The following is a 25,333-nucleotide window of genomic DNA, read 5'->3' on the forward strand; positions in this document are numbered from 1 at the left end:
CACGATCGCGGGAAGCGCCGGAGTTTCGCGCCCGTGAAGAGGAGCGAATACTTCGGCGGGGAGCTGACCCTCCCGTGCGCGATCGAGATTATAAGCAGACGACACAAGGGCGAAAAGATGAGGAAGTTCGCGTTCACGAAAGCGCAAGCCACCTGATGCCGGAGGCAGGCGAATGACGGTGGTGCCACGCTTGCGATCGAGCGACAGTTCAACGGTAGCGACCGGGTTTTTGCTGTTTGTTTAAGGGCGGAATCTCGAAGATGTTGCGGATTTAGGAGGTACAGCTGTAGGCTTATCGCCGCAATTAATCAGTAACATCACAGTGAGGCAAAGTTATGCCACCAACTACTGCTGAAATTCGCATCATATTTGATGCCACTAGGTAATTTTTTTTTTGGAAATTCGCGCGTTTCGCTTTTTCTCTGAGGGTAAAATGAAAACAATGGTTGGAGTGCTCTCCGTGAATACTTGCTCGCGCAGGGACACCTGGGTGATGTAAAGAAGTAGCCGATTACGAAATGGGCGCACTCCACAGCAAACCAAGGGGTGTACATAGAGCGTGTATGACGAGGCTTTCGATATTCCGCGTGCATACCCTCATGGGAACGCTCTAGTGAACTCTAAAAAACCATCGATGCACCTAAAAACACTCTTTGTATTGGTTTCAAGCACGTGATCTACAGCTTGGTCGACACAGCTTAAAAATATACAGAGAGCACTGGATCCACGCATGATCCAGTACAATTGCCATTCCACTCTTAACTCGACTGGTCATTGAAATCGATAAAATTAGCATTCAGTAATATTCAGAAAAGATTTCGGAACTTCCTCATTAATAATCCGACGATCTACTCGCACGCAGCAGCAGTGGACGACACTGGACAACACGTTTAAACTCGCTCTACTATCCTTCGCAGGCTGCACCTAGCCCACTCGCCCAAACATCCACCCTGCACCTAGAAGCTTTCCGGAGTATTTACAAGCCGAATGACAAGTGCGCCGGCCTGATCATCTCCCAGGGATTTCTGCGCATCGAGTGGTCTGCGCAGGCCAGGCCCCCAAGTGCAGCATTTAAAAGGAGTACGACAGCGATCCGCTGGCACTCGCACGCAGCAGCAGTGGACGACACTGGACAACACGTTTAAACTCGGTCTACTATCCTTCGCAGGTTGGTGGCGTTTCATTTCTTTTGTATAGCTAGTAACGTCTCTACGCCCAATGCTGCTGCTGCAGTTCAGAGTTTTGCTCTGTGATGGATTGTATGGTATGTCACAACCCGGTACCTGATGACGCTGTTTTCTTTAACTTGTGTCTCATGTGATTACCCGTACCACCTCGGAAAATGTTCTGGTATATCGGCGAGGAATTGCAAAAGCAAAAGCGAAGCGCTCATGTCTACTTGGAATTGCCCAACCTGTGAGTCAGCTCAAAAGCGGAAAGGAAATGTGTCCGATGAATCGCAAGGATCTAACGTCGAGCTCAGGCTTGCTGAGTTGAACTAAAAGTTCGCTTTATTGCTTTCTCTTGTTGCTAAGGTCGACGCCTTTGCACAGCTAGTTGATAAAGTCAATGGCATTGAGGAAGCAGTACAAATGATGTCCGACAAGTATGATACCATCCTAAGTATGCTTGACAAGCAGGCCTCCGACGTTGCGGTTTTGCAGAAGAAAGTTGAGTCGATTGAGCAAGGAAATGCACCAGACACAAAAGAACTTAACTTAACAGAACTTAACTGAACTTAGCCGGATAGGGCATGGAAGCACCGAAAGAATGGGAGGCTCACGCACGCTCTTCTTCGTCATGCAGTTGCTCTTCTTTCCGGCTGCCGCCTGGGTGGACCATGGCCAAGTGCATCCTTTGAGCGCGCTCGCCATCAACGCCTCTGCTTCAGGGGCATCCAGTATTGCCGCTCCACCAGGATGCGACTGGTCGACAACTTACCGCCATGAACAGCTTCAACATTTCCTGCCTCATCACGTCCTGCCACAGTCTATCGCAGCCGCAGGATCATCGACAGTCCCCACAGTGCACCATATAAAAGCATGTGCTGCGCAGTCGCCGCTCATAGGGCATGGAAGCACCGAAAGAATGGGAGGCTCACGCACGCTCTTCTTCGTCATGCAGGTCAGTTACCAGTTCAAACTACCTACCACTGCTTTAAGTCTGATGATGCCTTTATAGTCGTGCTTCCATGCCCTGGAGCCTTGTTTCAGCCTTTCTGATCACTTTTATTGCTTTTGTGTGGGGACGTAGAGTGCAGTCCTGGTCCTGGCAAACAGGCTCTTGCGGAATTTCTTAATACATTCAAAGATTTAAGCGAGCGCTCAATCAGGATGGAAACAGTGCAAAAATCGGTAGCCGAGGCGGTGACTGAACTGAAAGACCAGCAGAGAATCGCTTTTCAAGCTATTTCAGACATAAAGACCCGGTTAGACGTTGTGGAAGGCCAGACTTCAATGCTTCAGCATTGGCAGGACGATTTTAATGAGCTAAGCGATAAAGTTAACCGTCTTGAACTGGAAGCCTGCGCAATGCGCCACCGATTAGACGACGCAGAGGACCGTTCTCGACGCGACAATTTGCTTTTTTACGGAATAAAAGACGATGAAAGTGAAGCGTATGCTGATTCTGAAGAGAAAGTTTTAGGGGTCATTGCCGATAAACTAAACCTCAGCTTAACAAGTGAAAGCATTTTACGTGCGCACAGGATCGGTCGGTTTGTCGAAGGAAAAACAAGGCCGGTTATTGTCAAATTCGCTACCTATAAGCACAGAGAATCAGTTTTCGCAAAATGTACCATGTTAAAAAAACACTGGCTTTGCTCTCAGTGAGGACTTATGCGTTGCCACACGTAACATTAAAAAAAAGCTAAGAGAATACGGTAAAAGCCTGCATAAACCATATAAACTTGGGTATAAGAAACTGCATGTCAATGGAAAATGTTAGTTATAATGAAGTAGATGACATTGTTTTTGAAATCGAATCTTCGAATACTGCACCGATGACTGCTTCTGCATCACCTAGACTTCTTCGTTCTGGACGCCAATTACAGCCCGATAAGGATAAGAAATAGGAATGCGCGAGGGGAAGAGATGCCACATCATCGAAATCAGAATTTTGTGTTTGTTATACTAACATTCGAAGTATTTTTCGTAAGAAGGATGAATTATGCACCTTGATTAACGACCTCAAAGCAGATGTTATTGCATTAACGGAAACGTGGCTGAGCAGCAAAATATCCAATTCAGAATTGTTTCATTGCGATAAAAAATATGTTGTCTACCGCAGTGACCGCACTAAAAGAACAGGTGGTGGTGTTTTGCTCGCAATTGACGAGCAGTTTGATTGTCACTGCATATCAATTGTTTCTGATATTGAATCTGTGTGGTGCTGCGTGAATTTAGGTTTCAGAAAAGGGATAATCGGCGTTTGCTATCGCTCCCCTTCCAGCGATATATCATTCTGTGATAGCTTGCATGAGAGCCTGAATCGAATCACTGTTCGATATCCCAGCGCACAAATCCTACTTTTGGGGGACTTCAACTATCCCAACATTATCTGGTCACACACGTTCCCTTTTTCTAACCCACCGAGCGCAGAAACTAACCAATTTATCTCCATCTGCGCAGACTTTGGCTTGACACAAATCGTGACTTCACCCACACGTGTTACTCAAAATTCATCTTCTCTTCTAGATCTTATATTAACGACTGCAGAAGATTGCACGTCACCTGTAATACATATGCCTGGCCTGAGCGACCACGATGTATTACATTTCACGTTAAATCATGAACACGCACCTTCATCAAACCGCTCCAAAGATATTAGAGACTACAACAAGGCTAATTTTGTTGCTATTAATGACGAACTGAACTCTTTTCTAGACATATTCTTACCTAATTGCCTCGAGCGCTCGGTGGAAACTAACTGGTGCATGTTCCGAAATAAGGTATCTGAATTGATTAACCGACATATTCCTCTTCGGCGCGTCTACTGGAATAACCAAGCTCCATGGTATAATCGATATTTAAACCGCCTTTCTAACAAAAAGAAAAAAACTTTTTCGAATTGCTAGGTATTCATTAAAACCTGAGCGATGGACTGCATATAAATCAGCTGCCTTAGCCTATTCCCGAGCACTAAAGACTACTAAATTTTCTTTTTTTTAATGTAACCCTCCCGAACATCTTAAAGTCTAATCCTAAACGCTTCTGGAGCATAATAAAACCTAGCACTAACGACAAAGTGTCATTACTTTCAGCAACTGGAAATCCCATTCCGGACCATCTTTGTGCCACTTCACTAAAAGACTCTTTTGTCCAGTCATTTTCTTCCTCATCCGTTGATCGCCACCATCCCAAACTCCAATCTTGTAACTACTGCTGTATGGATCCAATTGTGTTTGACTCTCATGGCATTATACCGATCATTAATAATTTAAAACAAACATCTTCTAGCGGAGTCGATGGCATTAATAGCAAATTTCTTCGGAATACTGTTGAATGTACCTCTATCATTTTGGAAAGCATATTCTCACAGTCGTACCATGATGGCGTACTACCCGAGGACTAAAAAACTGCTAAGGTCATACCTGTGCATAAAGCCGGTGACAAACAGAACCCGTCTAACTATCGACCCATCTCTCTCACATCAATACCGTGCAAAATAATGGAACATATAATTTTCACTCACCTTGTTAATTTTCTTGAAGATAATAGCTTCTTTTCTCTGACTCAGCATGGCTTTCGGAAAGGTTTCTCCTGTGAAACTCAATTACTTTCCTTTACTAATGATCTGCACTTCTACTTAGACTCCGCGTTTTCCACAGACTGCATATTTCTCGACTTCGCTAAGGCATTCGATAAAGTTAACCATTCATTACTTCTATATAAACTCAGCATTCTAAATATTGACCCTTCTGTTCTGAACTGAATCCGCGCGTTTCTTTTTTCTCGCCTTCAGTTTGTGCATGCTAATGACACTAATTCTTCTACCGTGCCAGTTGGTTCTGGGGTTCCTCAAGGATCTGTCCTTGGCCCTTTACTGTTCCTGATTTATATTAATGATCTGCCTGCTACTGTTAACTCTAGGATTTGTTTGTTTGCCGACGACTGCGTGATTTACCGTAAAATAACTAACCATTCCGATATTCGCTCTCTCCAGGTCGATCTTAATAACATACTAGACTGGTGTCATAATTGGAAAATGGAAATAAATATTAAAAAATAAATCTATGAGAGTTTCGCGTTAAAATATTACTTGTCCTCCTTATTTTCTTCACAGTCATCCCCTTGAAAGCGCGAGATCGTACCGGTATCTTTGCATACATATAACTAACACCCTGTCCTGGAAACTTCATATAGAACATATAGCATCTAAAGCAAACAAAACGCTTGGTTATCTTCGAAGAAATTTTACACTTGCTCCATCTTCGTTAAAATCATTATTATACACGACCTACGTACGACCGCAAATGGAATACGCTTCATCCATATGGGACCCTGGACAGGTCTCACTGACACAGGTTCTGGAAACTGTCCAGAATCGTGCAACTAGATTCATTTTAGGCAATTACCATCGTACATCTAGCGTCACCCAAATGAAAAGATCTTTAAACCTTCTGCCCCTAGCTACCCGCCGTAAGCACTTCCGCATCTGCCTATTCCATAAGATTTTCTACTCCAATTTTCAACTTCGCTCTCGATGGATTCAACCAGCACCGTTCATTTCTCACCGTCGTGATCATCAACACAAGGTCACAGTGCCTCATTGTAACACAGTGACATGTGCGCAATCATATTTTCCGCTAACCTCTAAAGAATGGAATTCCCTACCTGCATCGTTAACTAGCATCACTGATTCAACTAAATTTGGAAGAATACTTACCACTCTGATTACATAATGATCGCTTTTGTATTTTATTGTAGTGTTGTGTTCTCCACGTACTAGTATTGTTCTCAAAATATTTTATTAATCTGTTCCATGTTAATTTTACTCACTTCTTTTTATCCTGCCTCAGTTGTTCTATAGTTTTGTATGAATTGTGCTTTGTTTATTTTTCTTGTTATCAACTGCCCTTCCCCTCTGAAATGTACTCTGTACCCTGAGGGTATCAAAAAATAAATAAATAAATAAATAAATAAATAAATAAATAAATAAATAAATAAATAAATAAATAAATAAATAAATAAATAAATAAATAAATAAATAAATAAATAAATAAATAAATAAATAAACAGCTCAATGAGCTACAGCAGTACAGTAGAAGGCAGAATATCGAGGTTCATGGCTTCAAGGTGGAGGCAAATGAAAACCTGCTTGACAAAATGAATGGCCTGGCCAGCAAGCTCGAGCTTCCGCAGTTGGCGAACAGTGATCTTGACGCTCTACATCGTCTTACGCAACAAAAAGGGAAAGAACCTAGGGTACTTGTCCGATTTGTTACAACACATTTGAAAGGAACGTGGATGAACTGTCGATCACGCCTGCAAACTGACGCCTCAGAGATAACCTTCCTTGATAATCTCACACCCATGAATAAGCGGCTACTGTGGTTGGCACGTGAAAAAGGTAAAGCAAAAGGCTATAAATGTGTGTGGCAGAAAAACGGGCACGTCCTTGTGCGTAAGGCTGCAGGCATGAACGCCATTCGCATCCGAGATGAAAATGACCTGAGTAAAATAGAGTGATAGCATTGATATATCACTCTTGGTGCGCACTGTTCACGACATGCCATTCGTAACACGCGACTGTGTTTATCACGATTCTACTTCTTTACTTCTTTTGATGTTCTAAAATCGGCCGCAAAAGCCCGGTCCACATTTTCCTTTTATCACGCAAACGTGCGTAGCTTAAAAACTAAGGATGAGGAGGTCAACATTTTTTTATCTTCTTTAAACCATAGTTTTCACGTATTGGCAGTCAGTGAAACATGGTATGCAGATACTGCCGACATCGTCCACTTCGAAAGATAAAGTGCGAAACCATGTCTAGAAAAAATAAGAAAGGCGGTGGAGTTGCACTATACATTAAAAATAATCTTTCGTATCAGGCTATGCCAGAGTACAGTTTCTCAACTCTGCACTATGAAACGATTTTTATCAAAACAAGTGGTTTTGTGTTTGGTGTTGTGTATGACCCCCTTCTGCGTCTATGCAAGAATTTTTTTCTTTTCTTGATAATACATTAGATATGCTGTCTTCTGATAAGAAACCAATTGTAATTATGGGTGATTTTAACATAAATGTGTTGCAAGAATCACCGGCAATAAGTTACTTTCTAGACATCATATGTTTATATGGCTTCTCTAACATTATTAATGTGCCTACACGTGTTATTAGCTCGACTGAGACCCTAATTGATTTATGCCTGACTAATTACGACGAACAGGACCCGACGTCAGGTGTCTTGTTAAGCGATTTTAGTGACCACTTGTCAACCTTTTGCTTTATTCCAAGATCGCGCGCACAAATCACTGCACTTAACTCCTCGGAAATTACGGTTCAGCCAATAACACAGGAAAAAATTCAACACTTCCGAAACTTGGTTTCCTCTGTAAATTGGAACGACTGTCTTCGCGAAATCGACCCCAATGTAGCATACAATACGTTTATAGAAAAATAATAGAGTTGTACAATTGCGCTTTTCCTATAGCAATCTTAACCAAGTGCAAAAAAGCACGAAAACCTTGGATTACTTCTGATTTAGTAAAGGGCATAACAGCCTGAAATCATCTGTTTGGCAGATTTATAAAAACGAAAGATTTGTCAACTCTAGAACAGTATAAAAAAGTTAGGAATAAATTAGTCTCCGACCTAAAGAAATCTCGAATTCCTTAATACAGTGGAAGGTTTTCAGAAATTTACTATGATCCGCATAAAACGTGGCGTACTGTCAAGGAACTTCTACAAAGATCGCAAACACAAATTCCGCTTGAAATGGAAATAGGGGGGCAGGTCCTAAGAGGTGAAGCTCTTGCCAATGTAACGAACAAACACTTTTTAACTTCTGGAAATTTTGATGGGGCTGGCTCTGGACATTTTGAGAACTATCTGCTAGCATAGGCTAGCAGATACGATGTTTTTGTCTCCAACTAGCCCTGCAGAAATCTGCAGCCTAATATATAGCTCAAAAAACAACTGTTCCTCTGGTTATGATGGTATCAAAGCAGCACCAATAAAAGCAATTTCTGACTTAATATGTGTTGTGCTCTGCCATATAGCAAATCTTGCTTTAACAGCAGGCATTTTTCCAGAGAAAATGAAAATAGCGAGGGTGGTTGTCCTTTACAAAAGCCGGCACGGTGAACGATCTTGGAAATTGCACGCCAATTTCAGTGCTTCCTCTGTTTTCAAATATCTTTGAAAAGGTTATTAATTCTTGGATTACTAGCCATCTACAGAAACACAACTTGATATGTAGCAGTCAATATGGGTTTCAGAAACATAAGACAACTGAATATGTCTTACTTAGTATAAAAGAAACACTTATTCAGAACATAAAAACTCATACCTATACCCTGGGCATATTCTTAGACTTTAGCAAAGCGTTCGACTCCATTAAACATGACATACTTATTAGAAACCCCCGTTTTATGGAATACGAGGTATTTCCCTTACACTACTAGAAAATTATCTCACAAATCGTTCCCAATATGTCGTTGCCAACAACGTTAAATCTGAACTTAGAAACATAATATATTGTGTACCGCAAGGCTCCATACAGGGTCCTATGTTATTCCTTCTCTATATTAACGATATTGTATCAATACCAGGCACGCCAGAAATCATTCTCTATGCAGACGACACCAGCGTTTTCTTTTCTACACCTAACTTATCAACTGCAGTTGCTACTATAAATATATGGCTGACGAATATGTCACAGCGGCTTGCAGCCAACCAACTAGCACTCAATGTTAATAAAACCAAATATATTGTATTCTCTTCTAGGAACAGACCAATTCACCTCGCTAATCCGATAATTTTCCAGTCTCGACCTTTAGAGCGCGTTACGCAAGTAAAATTCTTAGGCGCACAATTCCACGAAAATCTCCGCTGGACACCACATATTCAGCGCATTAAGCTTACCATAGCACAATGGATTGGAATGCTGAATAGGCTTCGCCCATTTCTACCGCTCCGGCTAAGGCGCCAGTAAATTTCAGGTCCTCTTCCTTCCTTGCACCAGGGGTGCCCCGCCAGAGACGGTTTGTTTAACTGGAAGACTGAAGCTTTTCTTCGCACCAGGGGTGCCCCGTCAGAGACGGTCTTGCGACGAGATACGATGCAGGGATAAAGGGAGTACTTGAAGTTTATGTACAGATATTTACAATCACATACAAGTTAAGGCACTGGAGACATACTAAGCAGCAAAAAGACAAACAACAAAAAGGTGGAACTGGCTAACACTAGGGGAGGCCCCTACTCGGCATAGCCGAAGATGCATAGCACCTGACCTTAGCTCAGAACCCTTTTTCCGGCTCCGGGACCCGGTTTTAAAACCCTAAAGGCCCGGCCCACATTTGGTAGCACCCAATCATGTGACACTGCTCCCATGATTGGTGTCTCGAGAGCATGCCCAGCCCTCCAGCTTCCGTAAGGCAAAACACCCTCTCCATTGCAAAAATAAAAATAAAAACAAACACAAACGCACGGTCGTGCCAGCCAGTGCCATCATGTGCGGGGTAGAACATTCTATCCTTCCAAAATAAAAGTAAAAACAAACACAAAACACACTCGTGCGAGCACGTGCCGTCCGTTTCCCCAATGACACCCCGACCTTGGCGACGTCTCGGAATTGGGGATTATCGGGCTTAAGCGGGCAGTTACCGCTGTACTGCTACTGCGAGCTCGGACCTGCGTTCCAAGGCGACTTAGCCTTCCCAAGGCTGTTTAGTCGGCGCCTCACCGACTCCCGGTCAGTAGCGTCACCCAACCCAGGTCTTCGTTGTTCGCGGCTAGCCGCGCTGTCGCCGGCTATTCCTCATTTCTTTTGCCCCCCTCGTCAACGGCGCCCTGACGCCGTTCTGTCCGGCAGTGCTTAATCCTCTCAGGAATCCTGCAGACTTTTCGAACGAGAGAGAGAGAGAGAGAGAGTCTGCGCCTCGGCTGGTGTCCGTTAAGACGAGCGGATTAAGACAAAGGGGGGGGGGGGGGGGTGTCGTCGTGTGGCGGCGCTTCAGTCCCAAGCTGCCACCGCTCCTCTGCCTAGCCGTCGCGAATCGGCCCCAAAGGGCGATGGACGCCCGAGCGACCCGGCGCCTGCGCGCGCGCGCATCGTTCCAAGAAATGTCATTCTTCCCTTCGAGCGCACCCCACCGTCCCGTCCCGTCGAGGGGGGGGGGGGGGGTCCATTGAAGACGGCAGCGGCGGGGTACTCAGAAAGAATTAGCGGTAGTAATGACCCCGCACGCACTACCGATCCCTTACAGCGCCAGCTTTATTTCAGTGCAGTTCATTCAAGGTTGCGCTATTGTTTGCTTATCTGCGGAGTCACTGGAAAAGCAAATCTTGAAAGCCTTTTTTTATCGCAAAAGAAATCTATTCGCTTTATCGAAAATTTTTCAAGATATGACTCCACATCTTCCTACTTCAGCAAAAACCGTATACAAGCATTATATTATAAGCGACTGTCTCAGGTGGCATTCTTGGAACTCATAGCCAATCGTCAACAATTTTTTTCTAAATACACGACCGATCAAACACGATATGAGTTGAGGCGCACAAAAATAGAGAAACCAAGAAACAGAACAAACTAGGGTAGGCAGTCTTTAAACTGGCAAATCCCAAACCTTTTGATCTCCCGTCCCGACTTAATTGATATTATGGAGAAATCTTCCTCTCTCTTTGCTATTCGTAAGCGGGGGAAAATTTATATTCAGGAAAATGCACTATAATTTTTTTTTTCTGCTTACATCTTTCTGTTGATAGCACATTTGTTTTATTTTTTGTGTACACAGTTAGTTTCTATATATATGTGGGATCTGTATCTGCTCTTGCACTACTCTGTTTTGTGTTTTTTTCTTCTTTCTTTTGTTTTTTTAGGTATACTATTAGTTTCCATACATATTTTTTATCTATGCTCTTGAACTGTCCTTTCCTGAGATTTTTTTAGACGTGTTTTGTGCTTAATAAGAATATAATGAATGTTTCTATTATGAAGTTGTGTTGCACAAACATTTACACTTTGATCATTATATTGTTTATGTATGTGCATGTATGTGGCCCTTGCTGTTGTGTTCGAGTGGTGCTTAGGGCCCAGTCAGGCGGATTGATTTTCGCCTTTTGCCCTCTGCACCAAGGCACTGTGTTGTCTAAATTTTCTTGAATAAAAAAAAATAAACAGAATCTCACAGTTTTCTTCAATGCATTACTTCACAGAAATCAAAAGTTCAAATTGCGGCTGTCCATAGAATCGGTATTCTATATTCATAGTAAAAAGAAATACCTCGTCTCGTCACTCTAATGGTGAGTTGCAAAGACATGCGGATACTTATGCAAACTAAATATTCAATTTTTCAATAGTACGTTTAAATTAGGTTACTTAATGTAATAACATGTCGAGTTTACCCCAATATCCCTAATTGTGCCTGTAGAGGAGCAGAGAAGTGATGTCACGAGCGGGCATGCTTTAGGGGTGGTATCGTAAATATTTTTCCTACTTCTTTTTCAGGTCCCACGCACTCGTACAAGATGTCGCCGTTGACGTTTTGGTCTTGTTGAAATCTCTGTTGAATAATCTCCACCGAAAGTGGGTAGAAAGCCACAAGTGACACTATCTACGAGTGGAGCCTACCAAGTGCAGCGATGACTGCAGCAGTTGCAATGGGACTTCAAGTTGCATCGAACGACCACAAAGCAAGAAAGCGATGTAGGTCAAGGCTAGAAAACGACAATGACAGGTGTGTGGAGGCAATCGTTTTTCTTTCATTTTTCTGGCAATGCTCTCGTTTCCCGCTGCTGTCGCTCTGTGACTCACTGTAGAAAATATCCGCTTCTCAGAACTAACGGTTGAAAGTTGAAAAAGGCGAAGATCTCGAAAACATAGAGCGAGCTGGAATTATTTTGAAAACTCGGCCCGAGTGGCTGCAGAGATGACAGTGGGGTGAAATGTGGCGGCTAAACAAACTTCCTTTCTTGCGCTGCCCTTGATTCGACAGCCTACTCAAGAATAAAGTACAATAAATTCTACACCGAAAGCTGTTATACGGAGTCATTCCCCGTGAATTAGCAACTTCACGTCACGTGACCAGATATAAGTGGCCCCGTGACCGGAATGAGATCACGGGTCATCACGTGACCATAGCCGCCAAGTTGCCTGTTGAGATTGTTGTGCTGGCTAAGTTAAAGGTGCACTGAAGAGGAATCTGAACTTGTCTTTTTGCCGCAGGAACTCGATCTACACGTTCCGAGCTTTCTTAGAAACTGTAATTTACTGCCCTGTGTGGCCGATTTCCCCAATTAAATCGAATTAACGTCCGGCTCCCGCCTTTTTTTTTTGAATTCTGCCTCGTACGGTGGGCGGAGTCGACCAACGCGGGGAGTGCCTTTCACCCAGTCCCGTGGCGGCTTGCCGCTCTGCCATCGGGGGAGTAATACGTAGTAGTCCGTAGTAGCAAATAGTCCGCGCGTATTTTTATTTCTTCGGGCTTATTTTGCGGCTATATTATCTGCGAATGAAACTATTTATTCATGGAAACCTAAAAAACAAAATAAAGCGAAAGCAAAGCCTCCACGGGACTGGGTGAAAGGCGCTCCACGCGTTGGTCGACTCCGCCCACCGTACGAGGCAGAATTCAAAAAAAAGGCGGGAGCCGGACGTTAATTCGTTGTAATTGGGGAAATCGGCCACACAGGGCAATAAGTCACTGTTTCTAAGAATGCTAGGAATGTGTGGATCGAGTTCCCACGGCAAAAAGACATGTTCAGAATCCTCTTCAGTGCACCTTTAACACAAAGTCTAAATGTTTTAGCGATTAGCAAATATAGGTAGCAATACAGCGACAGCCTAGCCATACCCAAGAATTGGGTACAAAATGATTTTTGAAAGAGAAAGAGCCTGGTACGCAATTTTTTTACATATCGTAAGATTTCACTATAACAAGCAATATTTTGCCAGATCTGCCATTGGCAGGCTTGGATTTGTTTGCTACTAGCGTCTTTGGAATCATCAGAAGGGTTCCCCATTGGTTTTCTATGGCAGTCTTAACTGCCCGATGCGAGCGATTTTAAAACTTTACGGCAAATATTTTGCGACACATCGGAATATGGACCATTACCTTCAATATTTCTGTAACAGTCCCTTACAGTTTTCCTATGTTCAAAATTTTAATGCAAGACTTTTGGACATGGAGAGGTCAGTTTAGCACATCACGCAGCAGAGCGTAAGCACTTGGTAATTTTTTTTAGGCGTATAGCATACTGAAGGAAAGCTCCAGAATGTTCCTCGTAAGTTCATGTCCTGCTTCTGGTTCGCCGTGACTCCGGGGTGATCTTGTTAAATACAAATTATTAAATACAAGTCAGGAAGGTCTACGCTTTCTCGCCATTGCAGCACATGAAACCCTACTGGCCAAGTTTCGGCATTTAAAACTTCGAAAACATGGTATAATCTTTACAAAATAATACAGCTCTCCGGGCCGCGAAAAAAGGTAAAAGGTAAAATGCGCGCGGTAGCTTCACTGCCCCTCTACAGCTCTAAGCCTTTCTCCGACAAACTCTTCCCCCGTTCGTGGGAAAGGGTGAGCAAATACCTATTCAGCCCCCAATTCGTTAATTTGTGCCTTATCCTTTTCGTTTTTTAGGAGAGGCGTCTGTTTTGTCTGGATACTGCTCCAGGCTGCTTTCGGGCTCTTTTGCCAAGGAATTCATTTTCTTCCGAGGAAAGCCAATTGTTCTGGACACGCTTTGAATTCACTTTCACTTTTCTGTTAAATTCGTGTTTCGAAACGTTGTTCATTGCGGCCTACTGTGCAAAAGCTACGGGCAGCGATTGGTCAATGATACCAACATCATTCACGCCCCTTCGCAACACGCACCAAGGCATGGTGGGGTTTAATACACACGCGCCTTCTTGCTACGCCTTCGCGTCACTACCTTCAGGCTACGATGCCCTGATTGGTGTGTCCTGCCGGCAGCAACACGCCCAGTCTGCTCGACAGCCAATAGGACAGTGCCTGGGATCCAGCAGCCTGAGACAGGATGACGTCTGCGCACCGTCCCGATGGCTCAGTTTTCTCTGGGATATCGAGCAGCGCATGCTCGTGCTGGACACGTGACGGAGATGTTCGTGTAACAGACCGGATGCCGGAACGTGATCGGTCCCAGAGAAAAACAGCCCTCCGTACTAGCCCGTGCCTGTCGGCCAGCGCGCTGTCGCCAGGGCGGCGGCAACTGTCCTTCTGGGGGTTTTCCCGTCGCCGAGCGCGGCTTCTCTCAAGAGATGGCGCTGTCAGGCTGTCGAGGCTAGACGAGGCGCGTTTCTACAGCTAGAAAAAAAATTGTTTAGAAAGCATTTCGTCGCTCTTAAAGATCACAGCACCGGGACGGCAAACAGAAGCAGCACCGCTCAACGCCCTTACTCATGATGGAACAGAGCTAGCCTTTCCAGAGAACAACGGTAAGGAGGGGTGCATTCCGCGTGCATACCCTCATGCGTCCCCTATTCCGCGTGCATGCCCTCATGGGAACGCTCGAGCGAGCTCTAAAAAATTATCGACGCACCTAAAACCCCTTTTGTTTTTGTTTTCAAGCGCATGATCTACAGCTTGGTCGACAGAGCTTAAAAATATACAGAGAGCACTGGGTCCACGCATGACCCAGTACAAATGCCATTCCACTCTCAATACGACTGGTCATTGAAATCGAAAAAAGTGGCATTAACTTATATTCAAAAAGATTTCGGAACTTCCTCATTAATAGTCCGACAATCTACTTGAACAGCATCTCACCATTTTCTTCAATCAATTACTTCACACAAATCAAAAGTTCAAATTGCGGGTCTGCATAGAATCAATATTCTATATACATAGTAAAAAGCAAAACCTGGTCTCGTCACTCTTAAGGTGAGTGGCAAAACATGGGGATATTTATGCAAACTAAATATTCAATTTTTTGATAGTACGTTTAGAATTAGTTTGCTTAAAGAAAAAATGTTGAGTTTGCCCCATCGTCTGTAATTTCTCCTGTAGGGAAGCAGACAAGTGATGTCACGAGTGGGTACGTATTAGCGGTGCTATACTTAATATTTTTCCTACTCCTTTTTCAGGTCTTTGCGCACTCCTGCAAAAGGTCTCCAGTGTAGACGCATTGGTCTCGTTGAAATCTCCGTTCAGTAATCTTCGCCGAAAGTAGGTAGAAAGCCAGAGGTGACAAGATCTACGAGTGGCGCCTACCAAGTGCAGTGATCACTGCAGCAGTTGCAATGGGACATCTGATGGGATCAAACGACGACAATGCAAGAAACCGATGTAGGTCAAGGCAAGAAAACGACAATGACAGGCGTCCAGCCGCAGTACCAGTAGAAGAGTGTAACCGGCTGATTTTATCTTGCGCGATTTGTATTGCTATCTTCACCAATGCAAGCACTGATAATCAGTACAACACGCTAAGTGCCACAGAAACAAGACCTAGAAGCTTCGCATCAAATATATAGGCCAACGTTTAAAGATGGCGCAAAGGAAGACTTAACCAATAATTTCAATGAGCCACATCGTTCTTTTAGTATCAAGCAGAGAACCTTAATTTTATTTCTGATTTAAACAATGTGAAATGATATCATTTGCTGCTTAAGAGCTTTGCAGTATATCTTCTTCGCCCCGCACTTCCTAGTCACGCAGAACTCTCTTTCTGAACACCTACGTCAGTCCTAATTCTTTGAGAACTACATCTGGGCCTCAGCTTGTCGCGTATTAAAATAAAAATGAATGTAGCCATCAAGCCAGAGAGTTGGCTTCCTTCATATGCTTGTCATAAAGGAGCCACTGAATATTTTATTAAATAATATATGAGCGTAGATAAGTTGTAATAGGCAAGAAAGCCAAAGCGTGGATTGGGTATAGGAGAAGCTGCTAGTGGAAACAAGAATGAAACGAAGTGCAAGCCATTGACAGTTGCGGGTAAAACCTTCTGCCTCTCTTACCGTGATTTCTTTACTGCACTGTAGAGAATCCGAAATCAGCTTTCTTCACTAAAGGACTGTCTCTAATGTTAAGAAACATGCGAATGTCCGGTTAAAAATGACACTCTGTTTTCACAAATTTAAGTCCAACTTGCTTCTCGCGCCTTCTTCAAACGGGGGCCTTCATACCACTAGCGTGAGTTTATGGGTGTTCTTTCCCTGCATGGTCGCAATGCTGCAGCACTCATAAGCACAGGAATAGCTTTCGAAAAGAATAAATTACCCGCACGAATAAACGCGCCGGTTCTCAAGTTTTCGGTCTACATCGTGGAAGCCTCTTATTTCCGCTTTGTACCATGTAATATTCCTTGTTTTATTTCTGTTTCGGTACCTCGTCTTAGCTATTTTCCACTTGTAAATGAATGGCTCGAATTTCCATCCATTGCAAATGGTGGCAGTGGGCCCCAGCTACACTCATTTGGCCACCCTACATATACAAAGTCACCATATATAACTATACATGCAATGCATTTAGGAGCTTACCTTAATGTCATTGGGGGTGGTGTCGGTGCCTTGTCGCCCGGTTTGTGAACTTACCGTCCCTCTAGCTGCAATAAGCCTGCCTGGTAGGTCAGTATGCGCCACGTCGCGTTCACAGCGTCTTGAGAACAAAATACATGCCGAGCAGCAGAGGCAGCAATCGGGGCATATGGTGTGAAAGAAAACGCGCCGTCGCCGATTCTCTTTTCTCCTTAGTGCTGGGCGGTTGAGGCGTCCGCAGTTCGACGGGGTGGCGGGCAACGAAGGGTGTCAAGTGACGTGGTCTAACAAAGGAATACCATCCGCCCTAGACAAACAACCGAATCGCATGCCAGGCTCATGACACGCTGTACCTATGGCAGGGACATTCGTGCTTGAGATCAACGCGAATACGGAGCCCAGATTGCGTTAGTATGAACCTTACCCCTAATCTGGAGCACTGTGCTTATCTCATGGTAAGCCTATATCTGACAATGGAAGGCTCTATGTCCAATTAAGGTATTCGAGACTTGGAAACGACTTATATACTTTTATATAGTTTCATCGTGCATGCTATCCTCATAAAAAAAATGCGTTTCGACAGCAGCCAGATCAGGATAAGAGATGTATTACACTGTTTAGTAATAAAGTAAGAAGGGAATTAAAGGTTGGAACAGCAGAACAGCACGATCCACGCCAGGAGGGTCGTACTTCTAGAATCAGCGACCAAGGGACCACATTTTGGTAACGTGGCTAATTTTTGAGTTTATTTGCCTCAGTTCCAATTGTGTCGGGATCAGCATAAATAGGCTTATTCCTAAAAAGGGCCAAATAAGGGAATTTAAAAGATGTGGAGTATACCTACAAGCTTTCGATAATATAAGCTTCTGCAAATTCGAACAAAAATATCCAAAACCTGTTAGCAGTTAACGCGAAAACACGATTTATAACAAGTGAGTAATTACACAACATCCACTCAAGTGCTGTTAAACTGCAACAAAGGAAATCTACACATCTTCCTCAGAAATTTCATAGTTGAAGAGAAAAAAATTCTCTTACTAATCCATTATTTCCTCAATACTAATCTACACCCGCCTAGGGAATTTCCTTAAACATTACAGCTAAGGAAGTATACGCCAGCGCTGCATCTCGTAAGGGAAATATGAGACGACAAGCTGATGCGTTGTGCGTGTAGGCTTGCACCCGAACTCACTATTTCGGAAACCTCGTAGCTCATGTAGTAGGCCTTCCACTAATTCGCGGATTTTATTCACATCATTCAATAACATGCGCTGAAGATAGGCTCATTGCTACATTAATCTGGAAGGGGAAACAGCGTAATGTAGAACAAGGGGCAGAATTCGACAGAGGTGTAAATTTCTTCTAAGCCGTTGAAAATAAAGCAGCTAGGACCGCAGAGATGCTCAGATATACCTCCAGATACTATCGAAGAGGGACGAAGGAGACATCGTATTAGAGAAAGAAACTGCCACCCTGTGAATGAATGCCGCATGACCTCAAGAGTGCCTAAACCAGACAAGTGTGATAAAACCATACTAGTGCATTAGAAGGGTGGGACGTAAAGAATTAAAAAAAAGAATTGACCGATTAGATTATTGTACCTTCCTAACAAGATATGCGCTAAGGTAATCCCTGAAAGAATCAGAGCAACCTTAGACTTCAACCAACTAGAACAGCAGGATTTTTAGAAAAGGCACTCCATAATGGATCATTTCCGCACCATCAATCAGTTGATCAGAAATTGTAAAAATATAAGCGGACCTCTAACAGAGCTTTCATAGATGACATAAATTATTGCAGCCTATCTCCTCGTAGAGAGTAGAAGTAAACATGAAATGGACTGCAGGAAGAGCATAGCGCATCTTGAGCAGCTCCTAGTTGATGCAAGCTGCCCACCGGCATTGGCCAGGTACTTGGACTGCAGAACATGACCTGGCTGCTCTTGCTCCTCTACGAGCGTCCGCATCTTTTCTTAGCTGGACAGTACGCTCGGTTTCCTTCGCCGCTTTGGGGCTTTATGTGCAGGTGCGTGGAGGCAATCGTTTTTCTTTCATTTTTCTCGCAATGCACTCATCGCTTCCGGCTGCTATCGCTGTTTGACTCACTGTAGAAAATATCCGCTTCTCAGAACTAACGGTTGAAAGTTGAAAAAGGCGAAAATTTCGAATACATAGAGCGAGCTGGAATTATTTAGAACACTCAGCGCGAGTGGCTGCGGAGATGACCGAGTGGTCAAATGTGCCGGCATAACAAAGCTTCCTTTCTTGCGCTGCCGTTGATTCGAGGGCCTACTCGAGAATAAAGTACGATAAATTCTACACCGAAAGCGGTTATGTGAAGCCCTTCCCAGTAGGATTAGCAGCTTCACGTCACGTGACCATACATAAGTGGCCCCGTGACCGGAATGAGGTCACGGGTCATCACGTGACCATCGAAGCCAAGTTGCTGGTTGAGATCGTTGTGCGAAATGCAGGCAGCAATACAGGGACGGCACAGCCATACCCAACCATTCTGTACAAAATCATTTTTGAAAGAGAAAAATCTTGTGCGCAATATTTTTACATATCGTAAGATTTCACTATTACAATAAATATATGCACAGATCTGCCATGGGCAGGCTTGCATTTGTTTGCTACTATCGTGTTTGGAATGGTCAGAAGCGTTCCCCATTGGTTTTCTATGGCAGTCTTAACTGCCCGATGCGAGCGATTTTGAAACTTTACGGCAAAGATTTTGCGACACATCGGAATATGGACCATTACCTTCAATATTTATGTAACAGTTCCTCACAGTTTTTCAACAGTCAAATTTTTATGAAAGAATGTTAGAATGTTCTTTTAGCACGTTACGCAGCAGGGCGTAAGGACTTGGAAAGCTTCAGAATGTTTCTAGTAAATTCTCCATGTCCTGCTTCTGGAGGACATGGAGATGGACATGCTTTCTGTTAATGGTGGCGTTAGTTCGGGGCGTGGGAGCCCCGCATGCGAGGAACCTCTCAAACAGTTGCTGGGTGGAGACTGGGGTTTATTACCGTAGAGGGAGAGAGAGAGAGAGAGGGAGGGCGAGTGTACAAGAAAGCACTTTCGCCGCTGTGGGAATGCAGACGGTCACGGCAAGGAAATGGGGAATGCGCCAGTTGACGGGGCCGTGGGGATCAGACGTCGTCGGGGGAGACAGACGCCTGCCTGCTTTTGTGGGGAATGGCCGGCCCGCGCTTGTTTCTTGGAAGCGGGCGGCGGGTATGCGCGGAGGAGGCAAGGGCTGTTGGAGCGGCCTTGAGTCGCAAAGGTCGACGAACACAACATCCCTTCCTCCTTAGTTGTGGTCACCGTATCGGTCGGGCGGGCGCCTTTCACGCTGGGGTCTTAGCACTTGCTGTTGCGTGGACCCGTTGGGTTGGTCTCCGCAAGGTTGTGTCGCACGGTCGTCCAGACTGGCCACAGCTTCTCCATGTTCGGAGGGGGGCGCTGATGGTAGGTCGTGCGCAGGCGAAGTTTCCGCTGGCAGCGTGATCACGTACGTAGCTGGCACAGTGTATTGTTCACTTGCTGCTGGTCCGTTCGTCCGATGGTCTGGCGGCGGATCATCCGTCGGGTAGGCTGCTGCACCTGGTTTAAGGTGGCGGTTCCACTGCCGCCATCTTGCGAGTAGTTCATATTCTGCCACCAGGCTACGACACTGATCCATCACTGAGAAAGTGTCTACCCGTCTTGCCCCCAGCGACCCGAGACTGGTTTTGGTTGAGATGTTGAGATACGTGTCCGGTCCTTTCTTGACCCGTGCTGCGTGAAGGCATTTCTTTTGTTGCTGCGCCTGCCTTCAGAGGATTACAAACGAACCATGGCAAGCCTGGCTGCTAGTCCCCGTCGTGCGTGGGGGGAGGTGTTGGCTGGGGTGGTTCCGCATGCTTCTTTCTCTGCCTGTCCTTCGCCAAAGCCAAAGGCTTCCTTTATTCGGTCTATGGTTCCGGAAGGGTGAAGGGAAAAAGTTGGAGAGCCGGGGCAAAGAGGGTACCGTCTTTGTCCAAACGGCGTCAGAGGTGGGGTGATCCTTGTTCGGGATAAGGATGCCAGCACGGGAACAGAGGACCGTTTCCTTCTCTCTCTTGTTTAGCCTTGGCTAAATAGCCGCAGAAAGCTGTACCGTCGATGTTACTATCTGGAGGGCCTCCTTTGAGGGAATGTGCCGTTTCGTTCTTGAGTTTTACCCGACTACAGACTTTCCTGTTTTCAATGTCGTGACATATATTAGTGGGAGCAAAGAAAAAGAAAAAAATAATGCTGCCCAGCCCGCATCGCAAAAGGCACAACGTCGACACAGTGGAAACTTGGCAGAGTTAGTGATAATTGTCGACATAATTGCACAGAGCAAATTAGTAAGTAAGCGAAAAGAGGAAGCGGACGCCAAAAATAAGGAAGGTGTGAAATAAAGAAATTAATTATGTTTATGTCCCATGTATATATTTCTAGCGTTTTTTGTTTGTTTTTTTCAATGAACCTTATAGTTGAAATCGGTGCCTTTCTTGTGTCCTTCCTTCTGCCCCCGTCTTTTGCGCGTTCAATCACTTCGTCACTGTTGATGCATAGTAATATTAGTAGTAGTCGGAACACTCCTGGTCTAGAGTGTAACCTGCTAACTATAGCGCTGAAAAAAAATATATATATTTTTTTATCAAATGATATTGCATCTATGATAAGAAAACTATAACAAATACAGCTATACAATTTAGTCAACGCTCAGCGTATGCCTGTCCAACCTTATAAACTATGGTTGGTAAAGAAAAAGGCAGAGAGAAGTGGGCAATTGTCAATTTCTGTTTACCCTTGAGATGAATCGACATTGCGCAAGAGACGTGAAATTGCTATTGAGAGGGTTAGCACCGCAGGGTGTCGGAATGTGTTTACCTCAGAAGCAAATATTCGTCGTACATGCGGCGGCACCTTGCAACCAATTCCGATCAACTTCGACGGAATTTTGCCAAGGCTCACAAAAATGCAGTATACAGATGCATACCATTCACGAGGCGGACTCGAGACTTTTTTATAGACATTGTACGAAGAAAAACGGGGGGGGGGGCGAGGTGTGCAGGAATGCTGCCAAAAAAAAAAGGGGTCGGCTACAAAGCGATAGTTCTGTAGGCACTTAGGGCGACCCCCTCCCCTCTCTCGTTTGGACCCTCAACTGCGTGCTCTTATTCATTTTAGACGTACGTCTTTCTTGTATCCAGTTTGCATCATTAGGTTGCTTATTCCCTCCAGAATTTTCCATCGCGTGCTGAAATGTATATCTTTCTTGCCTTGCGTCGATTTGCCTCGATTTGGTTGGATCAAAGATTGAAAAAGTGCGCCCGCGTATGTGTGTGTGTATGCGTGCGTGTCCACGCGCGCGTACCTGGAAACTGTAGGAACAGCTGCTATTTTCACACCGTCTATTGTCAGGAAACTGTAGCCTCGTTTACATGAACCCGACTTCGGCGGGTCGAGCCAGCAGATCGAGTTGAGCAAGGACAGCCCAACTTGACTGCATGTTTACATGAACTCGATTTTAGCGAGTCGCGACCGGTTCAACAGCAGCGGCACCAAGCGTCGAACGGCGCAGCGGGAAAGGGCAGTGGCAGCCGGGAAGATTGCGGCATGCACGGCTGCCTCGCAGGCGCTACGGCGCAAGCGAATAACAGGTTCGCATTTATCACCTCTCCTTCCACTACCCGACTCAGACCGGTTTACGTGCTATCTGCTGTTGGGGTCGAGTGAGTCAACCCACCCCCTGCAGCGGAGTTGACTGGACTCGCTCCCTCGACTCCCGGACCCGACTCGTTTACATGAACCCAGTAACCGGTTTTCAGCTCAAATCCTCCACTCAACCCGTCATGTAAACACCGCTTATAACGTGTTTGTAATCATTTTCCGAGAATTCCTTTTCCTGCGGCGCTAGTCTACCCCGCCTGCGGGAGGGGCGCGCAGCAAGGGGAGGGGGTGGTCCTTTGTGCCAGTTCCGGAAGAGGGGACCTCACAGCACTATAGTCGGTTACAACTAAAGAACGAAGCGGCACACGCAACTCAGAGGGAGCCCTCCAGCCAGTCACGTCGATTTCTGTGGCTGTGCATGCAGCCAAGCCTGCGAAAGAGAAGGAAGGAGACGGCGTTTTGTCCCCGTGTAGCCGAGAGTGGATGTCCTTTGTTCGGGATAAGGCTAAAAGAATAATAAGGCAAAAAGAAAGGAAAAGGTTTTGCTGCCCCGGCATCCGCCATCGTCTCTAGGAGCACCTGAGCTGGAGCAAGGGAAAAGACAGGGAGAAAGGCGAAGGTAGGTGTGGTGCCCCCGTTTATTGTCTCAGCTGCACTGGCCACTAAAGGGGGAGGGGGGGGGGGCGGGAAGAGAGGGCTGGGCTGCTCACCTTTCGCATAGATCCGCGCGAGAGCGTCTTTTTCGCAAAAGCGCTGAATGTTACAGGTGGGGTCATATTCGGCAACAGACGGTCGTGGCAGCTTCAGTCTCCACTGCTGTCGCGGCGCACCTGTGGAGACCGAACAGAAAACTGTTCGGTCGACGCACTTGGCTGGGCGGTCTCCTTTGGTGGGCATGTGCTGCTTCGTTCTTGAGTTGTACCCGACTTATATGCCACATGGATTCATTTCAGCGGTGGAACATGGCGCCCTCTGAACCACCACGGCATTCGTTTGAAAGAAGTGCAAGTCTAGTTCAGGAAAACTGCACCTGCTCTAGAGTGACCTAGAATACCTGCTCCATGGTTAGTGCTGAAATAGTGCAGCTGCAGCCGCCATGGAAGCAGATGATGGTTTGCGGGTTGTGATAAACGGCGGAGACTCAAGTAACTTTCACTCGTCGACAAGCTAGAACGCTGCTCGAGTTCTCCAAAGAAACGGATCGAGGCTGGTTCATGGCAACATGTTATTGTGATGTGCTGTTTGCACATTTCTTCATGAGATACGAGAGGTTGGCTGCCGCTGATGTAGGCTGTAAACAGCTGGCTGCAATTCATTGGCATCGCAAAGGCTAGCGACGACCAGGCCTGCACTCGACCATCCGTTTTGGAAGCAGACAGTGCCAAACTGCGCTCAAAGTGCCGGAACTAGCGGTACACACCCGCCGCACCGCCGCTGCCGCAGAACTTTGCCGAACTGGTGCATTGAGTGCAGGCGAATCGAGCGCTCTCCAACTTCCCCTCCACAGCGCTAGCCGGAACAACGAACAACCGGCAGCACGAAGCGAAAGCCTGTCTCTTCCCTCTCCTGTCGCTTTAGCAATGCCTGTCCTCGAAAAATAATACGACGCCCAGAATGCGTTTCGTAGCGTCAGGTGAAAAAAATTGGCAGTGGCTTAGCTCTGCTATGCCTGGATATACGTAGCGTAAAGTGCTCCGGTGTTTCGGCCGCACGTTTCGCCTTGGCTGCTCGACGGCGAACTGCCAGGCGACAACCTCGGGATCGGAAGAATTTACATTTTCCAGTCTTCTGCGCCGTTTGGCAGCGGCTCGACTCTCCTTAGCTTACCAGAGCTTACATGTTGAGCGCGACCGTCATTTCTCCGCGCACCCTCCTCGCGCATGCGCAGTAGCGCGCGGCGCAACTGTCGTAAACACGAGGTCACGCGTCGGTGAGGAGCGCACGCCGGCGGCGCCGGCAGCGAGGAGCTCGCACCGGCTGTGGCGAGGAGGCGACGCACCTGCGGACCTGCGCCTCTCGTGACGTCACGCGGTTCTCGCGCATGCGCATAACAGGCGGCGCCCACTGGCGCAAAACTCGGCTCTGACCCGCGTAGTGTGGCTTTACTAGCTTTACGCTACAAAACAATCCAGCAAAGCAATATGGCGGAAATCTGCTTGGAAGTTCGACACACACTACATAGGGCAAAATCAAGGGAAACGTGCAAACATCGTAGAGGTATCGTTCCCTCTCGTGAACACCTCCTGATTGTAAATGTTTAGCAGCGCCACACTCGTTATTTTTTTGAACTGTGATTATTTAGTACACGTGCATGTGTGTAGATGGCGCTACTTACTACATTTATCTATATTTATCGCATGTCGCTGCGTTATTGCTATTATTGTTTGTATTCTGTGGACTTTGTTCTTGGCAATTGTTACAAGTTGATTAAAAGAATGAGAGACCGACATTTTAAGAGTATATTTGCCAGAAAAAAAGAAGCCGCGGAACGTTTCAAGAGCTTGTGTCCTTCATGAAGAGAACAAAAAAGGTAGCTAAAATCAACTAGACATTACGCATTCCCCAAAAGCCGTAGAGTAAAGGCGATGCTTAGCCGCGTAGAGCGAAGTATTAAGTTTCTTCACGCAAAATCTCAAAACTGCCACGCGCTGGTTACCTGAACAGTATTGCATTCCGTTTTTAACTATTTCGAAAAAACGCTAACTTTGATCAGGAATAACTTTTAAACTAAACAAGGCAGACGGATGAAATTTTCATAATGGAAGAGCGATTAGACGATCTCAAACTGTACAAAAAGGCGCCGCAGTGCAATGCATATCCCAAAAGTTATTGCAGATTACATTGTTCTGTTTTCTATGCTTTTCAAGCATGCGTGGCTAATAAACTAATCTATACACGTAGTTCTAAATGCTTAAATATGTTCATTAGCATCCGATCTCAAAGTATCTCGAAAGATATTTCTCTAGGTGCAAGAGGTTTTTCACAATATT

The 25,333-nt window shown here is 45.4% G+C and overlaps 1 protein-coding gene across 3 annotated transcripts in view; it reads left to right on the forward strand.

Moving 5' to 3' along the window:
• Nucleotides 1–923: 923 nt before the first annotated feature.
• LOC149354270 (uncharacterized) overlaps nt 924–25,333 on the forward strand; it is a 239,916-nt gene continuing 215,506 nt past the window's right edge. For all 3 annotated transcript variants that reach the window (XM_089583252.1, XM_089583253.1, XM_089583250.1), the window contains exons 1-2: nt 924–1,168; nt 1,807–2,124. In XM_089583252.1, coding sequence (XP_089439378.1) covers nt 2,089–2,124 — 36 coding nt within the window. In that variant the 5' untranslated portion in view covers nt 924–1,168; nt 1,807–2,088. The remainder of the gene's footprint in view (nt 1,169–1,806; nt 2,125–25,333) is intronic.

Source organism: Amblyomma mixtum, chromosome 3 (assembly GCF_055824585.1).
Source record: "Amblyomma mixtum isolate Tamu chromosome 3, ASM5582458v1, whole genome shotgun sequence".
Lineage (NCBI taxonomy): Eukaryota > Metazoa > Arthropoda > Arachnida > Ixodida > Ixodidae > Amblyomma > Amblyomma mixtum.